Here is a 16560-nt window from a genome sequence, read left to right as displayed (position 1 = left end):
CTTCCAAGCTGGGCAAGGCTCTGGCTCAGCCCAGTCAAGTGATTCTGAATCCCGGATGAACACCCTGGTCTGAGCCGGCCTTGGCAGGTTCCTGAGACATTTGTGAGGCTTAGGACTGACCACTCAGACAGGCTTCCTGGATGGGTGTCCCCACTGGCCCCTGAGCAGGAGGTGTAGCCAGGGGACACACCCAGCCACCAAGCCCTTCATGTCTCCCTCCCCTGCCCAGGATCACAGACCCTCAGAGGCAAGAGAGCCCCTGAAGGCCTAAATGTTCCGCACTGATTCCTTGCACAATGGCCCAGACAAGCATTATCCAACTTCTACTTACACGCCCCCCAGGGATGGGGAGCTCACCACCTGCCTCCTCATGCAGCTCCTTCTACCTGGGCCACTTCAGCTCTGAGTGTTGGAAGTTCTCCCCCCTTCCTGAGCTGGAATTCTGTGCCCTGCAGCTTCCTGCTCCTGCCTCTGCCCCGTCACCTGGGGGCTTATCTTGACCAAGGAGGGTATAGTAACAGCCAAGATCTGTGCGGAACCCCAACGCCAGGACCTTCCACCCACTCTGTGGTAGGCCGAATGATAACCCTGCCCAAGGTGTCTCCGTCCTTCATCTCTGCAGCCCGTGGATGTTGCCTTCTATGGAAAAATACTCTTCGTAGATGGGATTACAAGTGAGCCTCAACTGTAATCGCTAGTGTCCTCATTGCCTGGACGCAGCGAGAGATTTGAGACAGAAAAGAAGGCAGCGTGACCATGAAGGCAGAGCTCGGAGTGATGTGGCCGCAAGCCAAGGAATGCTGGCAGCCACCAGGATCGGGGAGAGGCAGGGAAGAGCCTCCGGAGGGTAGGTGGCCCTGCTGACACCTTGATTTTGGCCCAGGGAAACCAAGGGACTTCTGGCCCCCCAAAATTTGAGAAGATAAAGTTTTGTTGTTTAAAGCTACCAAGCTGGGGGGTATTTGTTACATCAACCACAGGAAACTCACACACACTCCCACGCCAGTTTCTCACACCAGCCAGCGAAGGGGCGGAGTCAGAGCCGGGAGGCTGAAGCCGGAGAAAGGGGAAGCGACTTGCCCAGGATTATAGGGCTAGTTGATGAGTGAAGTGACAGTGAGTCCGGTTTCCCACCCCCGACTTGCTCAAGCTGCTGTGAGGATCCAGCATGCCTGGCTTTTAGGATCCAGGTGGTCTTTGCTCCGGGGACAGAACGATCTAGCTGCACAGCCAAGACAAACGTTGCAGTCTCGCTCAATGCACCCATTCACAAGCTTTCCCTGAGCACCTGCTATGTGCCAGAAAGCTGCTCCCAGCTCGGCGGGGGGTGCCCAAGTCAATTAGCAGCGACAGGCCGTGGAGCTTCGGGGCACCAGCTTTGGAGTCAGAAAGGTTTGAATCCTGGCTCGTTCTTGTTACTCGTTCACTGTGTGCCCCTGGACAAGTCACTTAACCTCTCTGATCTTCCATCTCCTCATTTGTAACACAGGAATAACAGGAATATCACCGAGGGCTTTCCACATTTGATACTCGGCATAGGGGCTGAACTACAGTGAAAGCTTAGTAAGTCATGAGACCGCAGGGGAGCCATGGGCAGAGGAGACAGCTGGGGCTAAGGCACACACAAGCGAGACACCAGGGACACTCTGGAAATCACATGGCGCTCCATCTGGGCATCAGGGAGTCAGGTAGCGGCAAGAGAGGAGGGGGGAGGAGGAGGCGGACAGGGGTGCGGCCAGCAGAGAGCCCTGAGCAACTCCCAGGAGCCCAGCAGGGCAGGGTCAGAGAGGAAGAGGGGACCACAAGGGGACTGGAAAGCATCCGCCAGAGGGGAGGGCGAGGCTAGGACTGAGGGCTCCGAGGAGGAGGAGAAGAAAAGTCAGGGAGGATTGAAAGATGTCCTTGACTCAACACCAGGAGGTCACCGGAGTCCTCAGAGAATGGGGTGGAACGCGGTAGGGTCAGAAGCCGAGCACAGGAGGCAGGAGGCGGGAGATGACATCCCCTGAGGACAGTGTGCCAGCGCCTCCCACCTCCCGGCAGCTTTGCGGGACTCCGGGTGTCTCAGATGAGCAGAGCACAGATGAATGCACACACAGGAAATGCCTCAGCCAGAGCAGTAAGGAGGCCTCCCAGGGCCTCAATTTGCAACCTGCAAAATGGGATGAACAGGATGACCTCACAGAATACACTATGGGCACCTCCAAAGGACAGTTGCCTAAGGCCCCTCCCTGTCACCCCACGGGCCCCCACAGAAGCCTCACTCCTTCCCCTGCCAGTGCCTTCTACACCCCTAAAACGGCCCGACAGTGGAAAGACAGGGAGCTCCACCCAGAGAGGACAGGGAGCTGCCGGTGACCACCCAGGGCAGCAGGGACGCAGCCAGAGCTAGACCCCAGCCTGCCTGCCAGCTGGCTCCTGCACCCCGCCGTCTTCACACAGCACCATGCGCCCCAGGACACTGAGCTTTGGAGCTCAGAACCTCAGAACTTCCTCGGCAAGAGCCCCCCAGGCCGGCGCAGATGCCCGGGGCCCCGGAGACCCCTCACCTGTCCCGGCTGCTGCACGGCTCCTGGAAGCAGGGAGGCTGCAGCCCGTGCACCACGCGGGCCTCAAACAGAAACTTGGGGGCCCAGAAGCCCAGGGCTCCGGTAACAAAGGCCATGGCAGTCACGCCGAGGGTCGACCACACAAAGCTCCAGCTGCAAGAGAAGGTGAGGGCGGAAGAAGTCGGGACGGTGCTGGGGCTGAAGGGGCCTGTCCCCAGGGGCACCCCAGGCTGCAGCCTCCCTGACATTTCCGACACCCCCTGCCCAGCCCACCCCACACCTCTCCTCACGCTGTGCCTCCCTCCCTCCTCTCTGCAGGACCCAGTCTCCGCATCCTGAGAGGCCTCAGGAAGCTGTCCCCGCCTGCCTGCCCCATCTTCCTCAGAGCCCTTCAACCGTCTCACGGCTCCACGACAGCCAGGCCCAGCCGCCCCCACGCTGCCGTGAGCCACGAGGCCCCGACTGCAGCTGGCTTGTCTGCCTCCCCCGGCGTGCCTGGGACAGAGGACGGTGCGCTCCCCTGAGGCTTGGAGTGGCGAGTGACCAACTCCCAGTGTCCTCCCAGCAGCTCCCAGCAGGCGCGGCTGGAGAGTTATACCCACTGAGTAAACTAGAAATGCCAGGCTCCGGGTCTCGGGGTCACTTAGGGGCAGGACAGTCATGGAGACAAGGCTGGGGCTCACACCACCCACCTCCCTCCCTGTCCATAGTTCTGTCCCACGGTGAGGTGACGGGGGCTGAGCCCCAAATGATGGAGGGACACCTCAGAGGAAGAACAGGGCTGTGCACATTGGGACAACCAAGGAGAGCTGCCTGGAGGCGGAGAGACGGAGGTCAGTGATGCAGGGGCAGACAGAGGGGTTTTATGTGGCTTGCTGGGGGGAGCAGGGACACTCACTTTCTCCCCAGGTATCTGACGTCCTCACACCAGCCGCTCCTCAGGCCCCCCATGGCCACCTCCCCCTGCTTCTCAGAGGCTCCCCGGGGCGGGTCCGGAACCAGCAGGATGAACAGGATCAAGGCCACGGCCTCCAGGCAAGGCATGATCTGGGGACAGGAGCACCCAGGATGCTCAGGGCCACACACTCCCACAGCCCAGGAGACCCTGGGGGTGACCGTGGCCAGCCACCGTGTCTGACTTCGGTGGCCCAGCCCCTGGCAGCGGGGGTGACGCTGTTCCTGGGTGCTGGTTATACACAGAGCTGGGCACACCACTGCTTCCCACCCCTCGCCCTGTGGCCTTTCTGGGGAGTGGAGTCCCTCCAGGACTAGAGTTAGTACCAGTCTGTCCACCACGGACTCTGCGCTGTAGGGACCCGGGTGTTGAGAAGGTTGAGAATGGCAGCCCTGACTCCTGAGTGCTTGCTGCACCGAGAACTGGCCCTTGTCCCGGCCCCTGCCCCATGTGCCACACCGGCCTGCCCTGGTGTCCTCTCCCTGCTCAGGCTCCAAGGATGAGGAGCTCACTACCTGCCTTGGGGCAGCCCTCAAACAGCTCCGACCATGAGCAGGTTCTCATTCAAGCAAAGACAGACCCACCTCCCTGAAGCCCGCCCAGCCCCGAGGCCCCACATGGGGCTTCCGTGGCTTCACCAGCCACTTCCCTGGCCCAGGACTGGGCCCCCAGAGCTCCTTCCTCTTCTCCTCAGTCCATATCCTGCCGAGTCTGAGCCAGTGGTGGCTGCAGCCCCAGCGAGGCCCACCAGGTAATTTCCTAGGTGTCCTGGCTCAACTGCCTGAGTAGCCCCAGCTGCCGGTCCTTAAGGGCCTACTGTGTGCCCTGGCCCTGGACTAGGAACTCTCTGTCCCCTGTCTCATTAACCCCCAAGCTTCCATAGGTAGTGTTTACCACCCCACTTTACAGACAGGCAAACTGAGGCTCCAAAGAGGCAGGTGACTTACTTGAAATTGCACAGCTAGTAAACTGAGGACTTGATCCCAGGGCCATGACTTCCACAGCCCACATTCCATATAAGGTCCCAAATGTCCACGGCTGCCAATGTCTGACCACCCCCCCCCATGGCGCCGGGTACCATGCCAAGTGGCTAAGGCCACCCGAGGCTGGAAAGTCCCTGCCGGCCCGGGGGGAAAGCAGAGGGAAGAGAAGGAAGCTGGACTCACTCGGAGGGCCCAACGCCAGTTTCCAGTCAGCTCCGTCACGGCCGAGCCCAGCACGTAGCCCAGGCCACTGCAGCGGGGGGTGAGGGGGACAGGCGTGAGGGGCAGGAGGCAGGGAGGCCCCAAGGCCGGCCTGGCCCAGGGCGCCCCCCTCCAGGGAACTGGCTCCCTGTGGGCTCACAGCCCTTTCACTGAGAAAACTAAGCCACGTGAGGCCCAGATGTCCACTGCCCTTGGTCAAGTCCCCAGTGGCCTCTGGCTCCCGGCCCACCCCCTGGCGCCACTCTCTCCACATATGAGGATACATACCCACCCCCTCACCCCCACCAGCCCTCCTGCCCAAGGTGTGGCCCTGCTTGAGTCAGGGGACTTCGGGAAACCTGGGTCAGAGTCCGCGGGCCTGACTGTAAATCCCAGCCTGTCCCACCCTGCCGTGGGTGCAGGACCAGCCTCCCCCCGAGCCGGCCACACTGCCACGCTGCTTTTTCTTACTCCTGCTGCGAGCATCCTCATTTCCTCTACTCACCACAGCCCATCAGTGGGCGTTATTGCACCCATTTACAGATGGGCAAACTGAGGCTAAAAGAGGGGAACTGACATGGTTAGGAAAGGGGCAGTGCTGGGACTCAAACCCCCGCCCTCCTAGGTTGACCCTCTCCTTTCCCCCGCCCAGCCCCTCCTCTGACTCCTCTGGGCCTCAGCTTACCCTCTGGGGAAGTGGGTCCAGGGGTGACACCAACCTTCCAACGGGGATAAAGATGTAGAAGATGGCCAGCACGCGGGTGCGCTGGTCCCGCACGAAGAGGTCGCCCAGGACGGTGGGCGCGATCGTGGAGTAGCTGGCGGTGCCCATGCCCACGACTCCCCGGGCCAGGAAGAAGATCCAGGAATACTGGGCAGGCGGACACAAGACCACGGGGAGTTCCAAAAATCACCCAGGAGGCAAGGGAACAGAGAATTTGTCAGAGGGACCAAGGGGACCCGATGACACAGGCCCACAGAGGAGGGAGATCGGATCAGAGCTACAGACCCCTCACTGCCCTCCCCAACCAGGTTCCCCAATCACACAGATGCCCCCTGCAGCCACCGCCTGCCCTGTGCCCAGGGGAGCCCCTCTCCTGGGTCCTGCCCTCACTGACCGGCCAGCTCCCCAAGACAGCAGCCGTTGCCCCCAGCAGCACCCCCAGCAGAGTGGGCGGAAGTGAAGCTGAGGGCAGCAGCGGGAGGTGCAAGAAGAGGAAGCCTCCTGTTAAGAAAGTCTAACGGGCCGGGCACGGTGGCCCACGCCTGTAATCCTAGCACTCTGGGAGGCTGAGGCGGGAGGATCGCTCAAGGTCAGGAGTTCGAGACCAGCCTGAGCAAGAGCGAGACCCCGTCTCTACTAAAAATACAAAGAAATTAATTGGCCAATTAAAAATATTTAGAAAAAATTAGCCAGGCATGGTGGTGCATGCCTGTAGTCCCAGCTACTCGGGAGGCTGAGGCAGCAGGATTGCTTGAGCCCAGGAGTTTGAGGTTGCTGTGAGCTAGGCTGATGCCATGGCACTCACTCTAGCCATGGCAACAGAGTAAGACTCTGTCTCAAAAAAAACAAAAAGAAAAAGAAAGTCTAACAGGCTCTGCCCAGGCTCAGGCCTGGATTCTGTGCCCTGACCTCTCTCCCAGCCCTGGGAGTGCAACCCCCGAGCAGGCCAGGGCCAGGGATGGAGCAGAACCATCTCTATCCTGCTCTGATGGGGCTGGATCAGGGAGGGCGCAGGTAGGGGAAGGTGCCTGGGGGCCTGGGCAGGGGTGTGGGCACCTACCTGGGGGGAGATGAAGGAGCTGGAGAGCCCGGCCCCTGACCAGAGCAGGATCCCAAAGCTCAGCGTGGCCTTGCGGCTGCGTCGGTCGCCCAGGTAGCCAAACACGGGTGCAGACAGCAGCAGGCAGCCGATGAAGACTGGAAGAGACACACAGGGGCAGCCTGGATCCCCCCACGACACGGGTGAGCGGCCAGGCCAGCAGGCCCGGGGAAGGGGCTCGACTGGCATGCCACAAGCTGGCATCTCGACAGTGGGTCCAGGGCACGAGGAGGAAAAGTAAGGTGGATCTCACAGTCCTGGTCCCACATGCACCCCAAAGCCCAAAGCGTCGGTGACTGGGCCAGGTCCAAACCCCAGCTCTGCCACTTGCTCACATGCGTCCTCTCTGAACATCTCTCCAATATCAGAGATGACAACACACCCCTCCCAGGCCGGCAAAGGTGAGATGCGAACTGAGCGTGGAGAGCCCGGCAGGGAGTGGATGCCAGTTTCCTATCTTTACAAGAACACATGACCAGCCTGAGCCACACAGCAAGACCCCGTCTCTACAAAAATTTAAAAATTAGCCAGGCATGGTGTTGTGCACCTGTAGTCCCAGCTACTCGGGAGGCTGAAGCAGGACAGTCGCTTGAGCCCAGGAGTTGGAGGCTGCAGTGAGCTATGATGACACCACTGCACTCTACCCAGGTGACAGAGCAAGAGCCTGTCTCAAAAAAAAAAAAAAGGACATGACCCTTATGAGCCTGGATATCCAGACTGGTCTGATTTTTCACTCATAGCCCTGCTTGGGGGGCAGGGTGGGGGGTTCAGGGGGAGGGGGCCTGCTGTGGCCAGCAGGTGAGGACGGTTTAGAGCACACTGACTGTAAAACATTGGCTATAAACCAGGGATGACGCCAGGAGGCGGGGAAAGAGTTGGTTTTCCTAAGTAGGTAAAATATTCCCTGGACATTGTTACGTCTATACCATTTTTAAAGTAAATCCTTATTGATATTGGCAGCAGGATTAATGCACATGTTTGCTATTCTGTGAGGATAAAGAAACGGCCACGTCTTTGCATGGCTACGTAAGGCACACTGCTTCCATTCCTTAAATAAAATCACCTCCGCCCTTGAGGATGGGAGGATGGCAAGTCCCCGCCTCCACGCTGGGAGAGCCAGCAGATGGAGCAGGAAGGCCTGGACCCTCCCCCACCTGGTCCCAGGGCTTTAGGCTTTGCACCTGGGTCTCCAGTCACTGAGCACAGATGATTGGCATTTCCTGAGCCCAATGAATGCCCAGATTCTTCCCATCTCAGGCTCTGGCTCCTCCCATTCCCCCATGACCTGCTCTAGTATTGGGTTGAGCCACGTGCGATTGTGGAAATTAGGCCGGTTTTGACCTACAAAAACGACAATTTAATATGGCTCAACCTAATAGTCCATCGAGAATAATCTTTGGTGTCAATGGCATTTAAAATTTTAATAGCTACTGCCAAAATAGGCCTCCCCAAAGGCTGTATATAACCATCATCTTATTTTTGTTCATCTAATGGTTGAAAACAAATGGCATCTCGCTGATGTTTGCATTTGCACCCTCTCTGTTCCCCGTGAGATTGAGCAACAGTTCCTACGTTTACAGTCTTCACCCGTTTTCCTATTGGGCTATTGTTTGACTTTTAATATATTTTGGAAATAATTTCTCCCAGTTTTTTACATTTAAGAATTAAAAACGTGAGTTCTGGAACTAGGTTAGCTGGATTTAAATCCTGACTCGCTACTTTCTACCTATGTGACCTTAGTCAAATTCCTTAACCCTCCACATTTTCCTTTCATCAGCTACAGAATTGTAATGGCATTTCCCTCACATGGTTATTGAGAGGATTAAGCAAAATAAAGCATATGAAAGTTATCTGAATGGCTTTACATCAATGCCCAATAAATGTTGTTTGTTATTATTGCTAATTGCATAGTTTCAATCACCATCACACAAAAGTATTTAGCTTTGATGTCATCAAATTTATTAGTCTGGGGGGATTGTTTCATATCTTGTTTGTGCACATCTTCTTTACCCAAAGGTTATAAAATATTTCCCCATATGCAGGGATCATGTGCAGGATATACGTGCCTTAAATCCGCAAATACTCTGTCAATCTGCAAGCACCCTTCCCAGGTGCCCTCCCCAAGGGCTAGGCAGGCACCCCTCATTCCGAGCATCTCCAAATCCAAATCATCTCTGTGACACGGTGGGAGTAGTTAATGACCACAGAGTTAAAAGATGGACTCTGGAGGCAGACTTCCTACGTCAAATCCCAGCTTCAGCAAGGCCCATAACCTCTCTGAGCCTCGGTTTCATCATCTGCAAACTGGGCATAATAATATCTGCCTCATGGGATTGTTGTAAAGGTTAAATAAGTTTATATTTAAAGCACTTAGAGTAGTGTCTGGCACATGGAAAGGGCCATGTCAGTGTTAGCTTTATTTTATTTTATTTTATTTTATTTTATTTTATTTTATTTTATTTTATTTTTGAGACAGAGTCTGGCTCTCTTGCCTGGGCTAAAGTGCCGTGGCGTCAGCCTAGCTCACAGCAACCTCAAACTCCTGGGCTCAAGCGATCCTCCTTGCCTCAGCCTCCCGGGTAGCTGGGACTACAGGCATGCACCACCATGCCCGGCTAGTTTTTCTATTTTTAGTTGTCCAGATAATTTTTTTCTATTTTTATTAGAGATGGGGTCTTGCTCTTGCTCAGGCTGGTCTCGAACTCCTGAGCTCAAGGTATCCTCCCGCCTTGGCCTCCCAGAGTGCTAGAATTATAGGCATGAGCCACCTCGCCTGGCCTAGTTTTAAATATTAGTAATTAATTAATTCCAGGAGCCTCTCTGTCCCATGGGGGGGGGGGGACCCTGACCACTGCCTCTCCCCACCTCCCACCCTTCTCTCTTTCTCTTTTTTTTTTTTTTTTTTTGCTTGTTTGTTTATTTCAGACAAGATCTGTCTCTGTCACCCAGGCTAGAATGCAGCGGAGTCATAATAGCTCACTGCAACCTCAAACTCCTGGGTTGTAGTGATCCTCTTGCCTCAGCCTCCCAAGTGGCTGGGATGACAGGCATGCACCTCAACACCTGGCTAATTTTTCTTTCTTTTCTTTTTTTTTTTGAGACAGAGTCTCACTTTGTTGCCCAGGCTAGAGTGAGTGCTGTGGCATCAGCCTAGCTCACAGCAACCTCAAACTCCTGGGCTCAAGCAATCCTGCTGCCTCAGCCTCCCGAGTAGCTGGGACTACAGGCATGCGCCACCATGCCCGGCTAATTTTTTCTCTATATATTAGTTGGCCAATTAATTTATTTCTATTTATAGTAGAGACGGGGTCTCGCTCTTGCTCAGGCTGGTTTCAAACTCCTGACCTTGAGCAATCCGCCCGCCTCGGCCTCCCAGAGTGCTAGGATTACAGGCGTGAGCCACCGTACCTGGCCTAACACCTGGCTAATTTTTCTATTTTTTGTAGAGACGGAGTCTCATTCTTGCTCAGGCTGGTCTGGAACTCCTGAGCTCAAGCGATCCTCCCACCTGGGCCTCCCAGAGTACAGGATTACAGGCGTGAGCCACCTCGCCCAGCCCCCACCTCTCTCTTATAACTCGACCAAACTCTCTCTCAGTCGTCAGTTTCTCCCTCCCTGCATCCATGTGGATAACAGCAGGCTGGGTCTTAGGGCCACACGGCCACCCAGACAGGTGAAGAGACTCACCCGGGGCCACCAGAGACCAGGCTGGTCATCAGGCCTCCAAGCCCACTCCAAGCCCACTGCCCCTTCCACACACCTGTATGGTCTCCTTCCCCAACCATCATCCTTCCCTTCGCCCACTCCCAAACGCGCTCTCTCTCTCTCTCTCTCTCTCTCTCTCTCTCTCTCTCTCTCTCTCTCCTGCCCCTCAGCCCACAGGCAGGACCTTGTAGCAATAATCTTGACCACCACAGTAAGAACCCGTGAAGGGAAATGTTGACTCAATTCCCACTATCTATTTAATCAAGAAGGTTGCACCAAGATGGTCTCACTTTGGCTGCAAAGATGACCAGAAGACCAGCACCAGCTGCCGGCCTCTCGGCCCCAAGACCGAGGGGCAAGTGGGAAGGGCCAAAGTCCAAAGCAGTGGCCTTCTAGCTCTTGCTCACGTGGTCGTAAAGAAGTTCACGAACATACGTACTCCTTCACGCGTTTTCAGCTAAAATTTAAAATGTTTTTGTTGTAAGTTGGAATAGTTGCCAAGAATGTGATTTCCAGTGTTATTGTGTATTTTTTAAAACTGTGTTTTCATCCAAACCCTTGGAGCTGCAGATCAAGTTCATTCCATTTGTGGGAAATGTCAGCCGCAGAGTATAAGTCATAAAGCCCGGTCTCCTTCGCCACACCAGTTGGATAAATCAGACTGATTGTAAGAAAAAAAAAATTTTTTTTTTTTTGAGATAGAGTCTTGCTCTGTTGCCTGGGCTAGAGTGCCATGGTGTCATCATAGCTCACAGCAACCTCAAACTCCTTGCCTCAAGTGCTCCTCCTACTCCAGCCTCCTGAGTAGCTAGGACTATCGGTGTGCACCACCACACTCGGCTAATTTTTTTTCTATTTTTCGTTGCCCAGCTAATTTTTTTAACTTATAGTAGAGACGGGGTCTCGCTCTTGCTGAGGTTGGTCTCGAACTCCTAAGCTCAAGCGATCCCCCTGCCTCAGCCTCCCAGAGTGCTAGGATTACAGGCCTGAGCCACCAAGCCCAGCTCCTCTAAGAAAAATATTGGCTTCATTTATTTCCTTAAAACAAACATCTTGACACCCGTCCCGGAGATCACGATCTGACTTCTGAGTTCTATTTCACAGATAAGTGGAGGCGTCTCACGCAGGAACGGGAGATGCGGCTTGCGGCTGGGAGGAAATCTCCCCCGCCTGTTTCTCCCGCTGCTCTCTGATTGCGCCCGGGGCCTCCCCGGCAGACACGGGCAGCCCGAGGGGTCCCGGTGTCTGGCACCCTGGAGGTTTGGACGCCCAGAGCAGTGCACTCAGGATGGGGGAGAGGTGCCTCTTTCTGCTGCAAATGGCAGGCAGGTGAGTGTAAAAGGGGAAGTGAGACAGGGGAACCACGACCCCTGTTCTCAGGCAGATCCATTTGCGGAGAGAATCACACGGGCTTAGGATCCAGAAATGGATCTCCCAAAACTCTCTGTGTTCACGGAGGCCCTGGAAGGTCTTTGTGTACGACCAAGGGCACCAGTCCGCGGTTTGAGAGCCGGGTTCTAAAGCCCCGGGATAGTGGACCATCGGGAGGAGACAGGGGCCCATGGAGAAGAGCCACCATGCGTGCTAATGACAGGCTGGGTATGTGCACATGTGTGTCATGCATTGTGACCATGCGTGCCCATGTGTGGGCATGCGGATATGCAATACCTGTGGGCACGCGACCCCATCCAGGCACCACAGGGGACGTTAGTGCCTCATGACCCCAATGGCCCCCACCACTCCCTGCTGCTGGGTGTCAGGCTCTCTGGGGGCCCAGAGCCCTTCTGAGCGCCCGTGTGGGGCACACGTGTGTGCCTGTGTCTGCACGTGTCTCCCAGTGGTCAGACTGTTCAGGTCCCTGAGAGGAAGGCAAGCACGCATCAGGGTTTCCCAGGCCCCAGCAGGGCGCTGGTGCACAGCTGAGCCTAACACACGCACAGGGCGTGAGTGAGCAGCTCCGAGGCCAGGGTCTGACGCGCAAGCCACCCCAGCCCCGTCCCCCTCTGCTCTCCCCGCAGCACCTGCACGCACACCAACGGGGCAGCTCGAGCCCGTGCTCTCTCCTCCCCCTGCCCAGACCGTCGCTCCTGCCCAGGCAGCCGCACCCAGCCTCTGTGCCAGGGCACTCAGCGGTGCAGGAGCTGGGCACAGACCGGAACGACCCCACCCCGGCACGAGCCCCAGCTCCAGGGCCGGGGACTCCCTCCTTACCGGTCTGAAGCAAACCAGCACTGCTGTCACTGATGTGGAAAAACTTCTGTACGTCCAGCAGCACTCCTGTGGACAGAGGCCAGCACTCAGGAAGTGGGAAGTAGCCGCCCAGCCTCCCCGATTGCAGGGTGTCGCACCTGGGCCCCCACTGTCCTCTCCGCCCTCTCCCACCCATGCATGCCACCAAACACACACACACAAACAGGCAGCCCAAAGGTGCAGACGTATGAGCACACACATTCACACACAAGCATGCACCCACATGCTTATGCACACAGAGGCCTTCCCAGAAAGACACGCCTGCAGAGGCACAAATGTAGACGCACAAGCAGGAGCCTACACTCGTAGACATGTAAACTGAGCCTCTCACACCCAGACACACACGCACATATACACTGAGATATAAACATACGCACACGAGCAGGGCTGCCATTCACACTGTAGTCAGAGTGACTGGCAGCTCCCTGTTGCTGTGCCATGCACAGCCCTGCACTTGGACTACTGTGCCGGCGGAAGTCCCTGGGGGTCCTGCTCGTGCACAGACACCAGGCATACGTAGACCCATGTGCACATACAAAGACTTAAGCGTGCTGGCCTGCACACACGTGCACACAAGCACGTTGTTTCGAGCAGGAGCACAGCAGTGGGCACTCGGCCGAATGCAGAGAGAGGAAGTGGGTCCCCCAGATGCCAGCGTCACTGATAGCCCCTCGGTGGTATCTCAGAAAGGTTCAGGGTCTGCGGCACCTGCCCACCTGAGCCATGTGGCCCTGTCATTGAAGAACAATCGTCACTTTCAAGAAGCATGAAATGGGTGAGAGCAGGGCCCTGTGGTGAACCCCAAATGGGGCCCTGCAGAAACCCCCGCACCAGGACAGCCCCCACCCGCACCCCCAAGACCCGCCAGCGGGCCAGGACAGACCAAGGCACTGGAGAAGGGAAGTAAGAGACTTTTGTTCAGACATTTAATGTGGGCCACATTGCTACAGCACCCAGGCATACAACCCAGTGTATCTTTTTTCCCTTTTTAATATTTTTAATTACACACACACAAAAAAGACATTGTCATTGGAGAGAGAAGCACAAACAACTCAGGTGGGCAAAATACATAAATTTTGCTAAGTAGAAATTCTCTGTGATTGTGTTCATCTTCCATTCTTAGCAACGAGGGCTCATCCCTTATTTTGTCCCCTCCTGGGCCCCCGCAGCCCCGCGGTGCTCTGGGGTAGCCCAGGGCCTAGTCTGGCCCGGGCCGCTGTTCCTGTACGCTGCCACCCTGGCCTCCCCAGCGCCGTTTGCCGCCAGAGCACGTTAGCCGCCACGCACACCGCCCGCACCCGCCAGTGCCCCGGCACTCGGCGTGGTTTCACTTCTCCAGGCTCCTTTGTCCCGGTAACCACAGCCGCTTCCTGAACATCCAGAGGAAGTGACAGCAGGGAGGGGACCTGGCCAGCCCGGGGCCCCCAGCCCTTGGAGAGTCCACACCGGTGACTCCTGGCTCCCACCCACCTCTAGCTCTCTGCCCTCTCGTCATGCCCTTGGCTTTTGGAATAATTCCCTGCTTTCTCTCCCTCTCAGCGTCCATGACCGGGGCCCGCCCTGTCACCCATGCACCTGGGCTCAGACCGACCCCTCTCTGATGGCCCTCCCCTCGCCCCAATCCCTCCCTTTCAACCTGCACAGCCTTCGGGGCCCAAACCAAATGCCCCCTCCGCTGCGAATTCTGCCGGTCGTTCGTCCTCGGCACGGCCCAGCAGACGTGCACCCCACTCCGTCCCGTGTTAGAGCTACCTGTACGTGTGTCTGTGTCCCTCTGAGCGCCTCAGAGATGGCGACCCGTCTGGGGCTGTCTGCAGCCCCCACAAGTCCCATTATTCCACAGTCCCATTATTCCACAGTCCCATTATTCTCCGGTGTGCCAAGCGGGTCACTGATGACCCACGCCCTGGCCTCAGGGCTGCCCGGCAGCTGCAGGCGCCCCCTCCCCAGCCCCCCAGCCCGTCTGTGCCTCCCTTGTCTGGCCACACCACCGCCTTGCAGGATTGCTGCTAACAAGCTTCCGCCTCTGCCCCGCCGGACAGTCATTCCTGAGTTGCTCCCTGGGTCCCTGGGGCCACCCGGACAGTCCTGCCCACAGTCAGTGCTCAATCTTGAATGAACAGGTGACAAAAAGAAAGTTGAATCTCGAATGAATGAATGAATGAATGACTGTATGAAGGAATGACAAGAAGACGAGAGCCAAGTCAAGCCCCAGTCTCGAATGACTGGATGAATGAATGAGTGAGGGAGCAAGTGACGAGCGGACAGAAGCGGGTTGAGCCCTGGGAAGAAGGCGGGCAGGATGGATGGGGTTTGCGAGCAGCGGGAGTTATTCTCGCCTGGGAGCTGGGCCAGGCTGCCCCGTCCTACACCCAGAACCTTGAGGTCTCCGCCTGGAAGGCCCAGTCCTCCCTGCTGTCCTCACCCGCCCAGCCCTCATCATGTCCCTGCCCCACACCCACTGTGTCCCCTCTTAGTTTGGGGCTGCACTGGGAACCTCAGTTGGGCCTCCCCGGCTCAGGCATGGCTGGGAACCACCCCCAGGGTGAGTCCACCAGAGACGCACTGCAAGAGAAGAAAGGATGCAGCATGGACAGCCACTGTGGACATGGTGGGACAGACCAGCCGGTGCCGCCCGGGACACCGGGCCCCTCCTCACCTGCGATGATGAACCAGTTCATGTAGTTGAGGAGGTTGATGTAGCAGAGCACCGCAGCAGCCACGTAAGCCCTCCAGCGGGGCAGGCTCCAGGGCACGGGTGTGGCCGCAGGGGGACACAGACCTACAGCTGAGGCCCCTTGCCAGCCTGGTCCCGGGGACTGGTGCTGTGGCCCTTGTGGCCCCGGCTCGGGGCATTCTGTGGACATCCCCTAGCAGCACCAACCTGCAGCTCCTGTCCCCAGGCAGGCGCAGGGGCAAAGACGCATCAGCTCAGCACCAAGTCACTTCCTGTGGGTTCCCAGGCCCCCGACCTCAGAGCAGCTGCCGTAACTGTTGGGCATCTTATCGCAGGTTCCTCCTGCGCCCACTGCAGCCTCACCAGCGAGATTTCACCATCCTCAGCCTCGGAGACCTGCTGGGGAGGAACAGAGCTCCTGGCGCCCCCGTCCTGGGGGACTGGACGACTCTGTGGTCCCCTGGTCTAGCCTGGGGCTGCTGTGGCTGCAGTGAGGACAGGAAGCTTCCAGGGCAGGAAGTGAGAAGAGCCTCCCAGAGTGCTGCCCACTGAGAGCAGCCTGGCTGTCCACAGGAGACGGACTGTGAACCAGCGCCTTGAACCCGGGTCAAGTCAGGGAGGCTGGGCATTGGCCAGGACGCAGCCTTGCACCAGACTGTCAGGGACTCTCAGTATCTAAGGCCCCAGTAGGAGAAACAATGGTCACAGAGGCAGCCTATGGGCAAAACTCTCTAGTGAGTGCTAAACCTAGCGGGAAATTCTCAGTGAGGGGCGGGACATTGACAGGGTCTTAACATGTCTCTTTATAGAATGCTTATTAGTAGCAAGGGGGAAAAAGAGTAGCTATGTAGTAGAGGAATCAGAGATAGCTTGACGGAGGCATTAAAATAGCATCATCTTGGCCAGCCTTGCTGGCTCACACCTGCAATCCTACCACTCTGGGAGGCCAAGGTGGGGGAGGATCACTTGAGCCCAGGAGTTCAAGACCAGCCTGAGCAAGAGTGAGACCATGTCTCTACTAAAAATAGAAAAATTAGCCGGGCTTGGTATTGCACGCCTGTAGACCCAGCTACTGGGGAGGCTGAGGCAGGAGGATCACTTGAGCCCAGGAGTTGGAGGCCGCAGTGAGCTACAATGACGCCACTGCATTCTACCCAGGGCAACAGAGCGAGACTCTGTCTCAAAAAAAAAAAAAAAAAAGGTCGGGCGTGGTGGCTCACACCTGTAATCCTAGCACTCTGGGAGGCCGAGGCGGGCGGATTGCTCGAGGTCAGGAGTTCGAAACCAGCCTGAGCAAGAGCGAGACCCCGTTTTTACTATAAATAGAAAGAAATTAATTGGCCAACTAATATATATAGAAAAAAATTAGCCGGGCATGGCGGCGCATGCCTGTAGTCCCAGCTACTCGGGAGGCTGA

The 16560-nt window shown here is 56.8% G+C and overlaps 1 protein-coding gene across 2 annotated transcripts in view; it reads right to left on the bottom strand.

The window, feature by feature from the left end:
• Nucleotides 1-15633, bottom strand: part of SPNS3 (SPNS lysolipid transporter 3, sphingosine-1-phosphate (putative)) — a 45310-nt gene extending 29677 nt beyond the window's left edge. For both annotated transcript variants that reach the window (XM_012779187.2, XM_012779188.2), the window contains exons 1-7: nt 15126-15633; nt 12428-12493; nt 6473-6609; nt 5408-5559; nt 4671-4737; nt 3448-3596; nt 2550-2702 (exon numbers count right to left, since the gene is read on the bottom strand). In XM_012779187.2, coding sequence (XP_012634641.2) covers nt 2550-2702; nt 3448-3596; nt 4671-4737; nt 5408-5559; nt 6473-6609; nt 12428-12493; nt 15126-15333 — 932 coding nt within the window. In that variant the 5' untranslated portion in view covers nt 15334-15633. The remainder of the gene's footprint in view (nt 1-2549; nt 2703-3447; nt 3597-4670; nt 4738-5407; nt 5560-6472; nt 6610-12427; nt 12494-15125) is intronic.
• Between the last annotated feature and the right edge of the window lie 927 nt (nt 15634-16560).

The sequence above is a fragment of the Microcebus murinus genome, chromosome 18 (genome assembly GCF_040939455.1).
Source record: "Microcebus murinus isolate Inina chromosome 18, M.murinus_Inina_mat1.0, whole genome shotgun sequence".
NCBI classification, from domain to species: Eukaryota; Metazoa; Chordata; class Mammalia; order Primates; family Cheirogaleidae; genus Microcebus; species Microcebus murinus.
The sequence above is the reverse complement of the archived record's forward strand: the minus strand, read 5'-3'. Positions and strand labels throughout refer to the sequence as shown.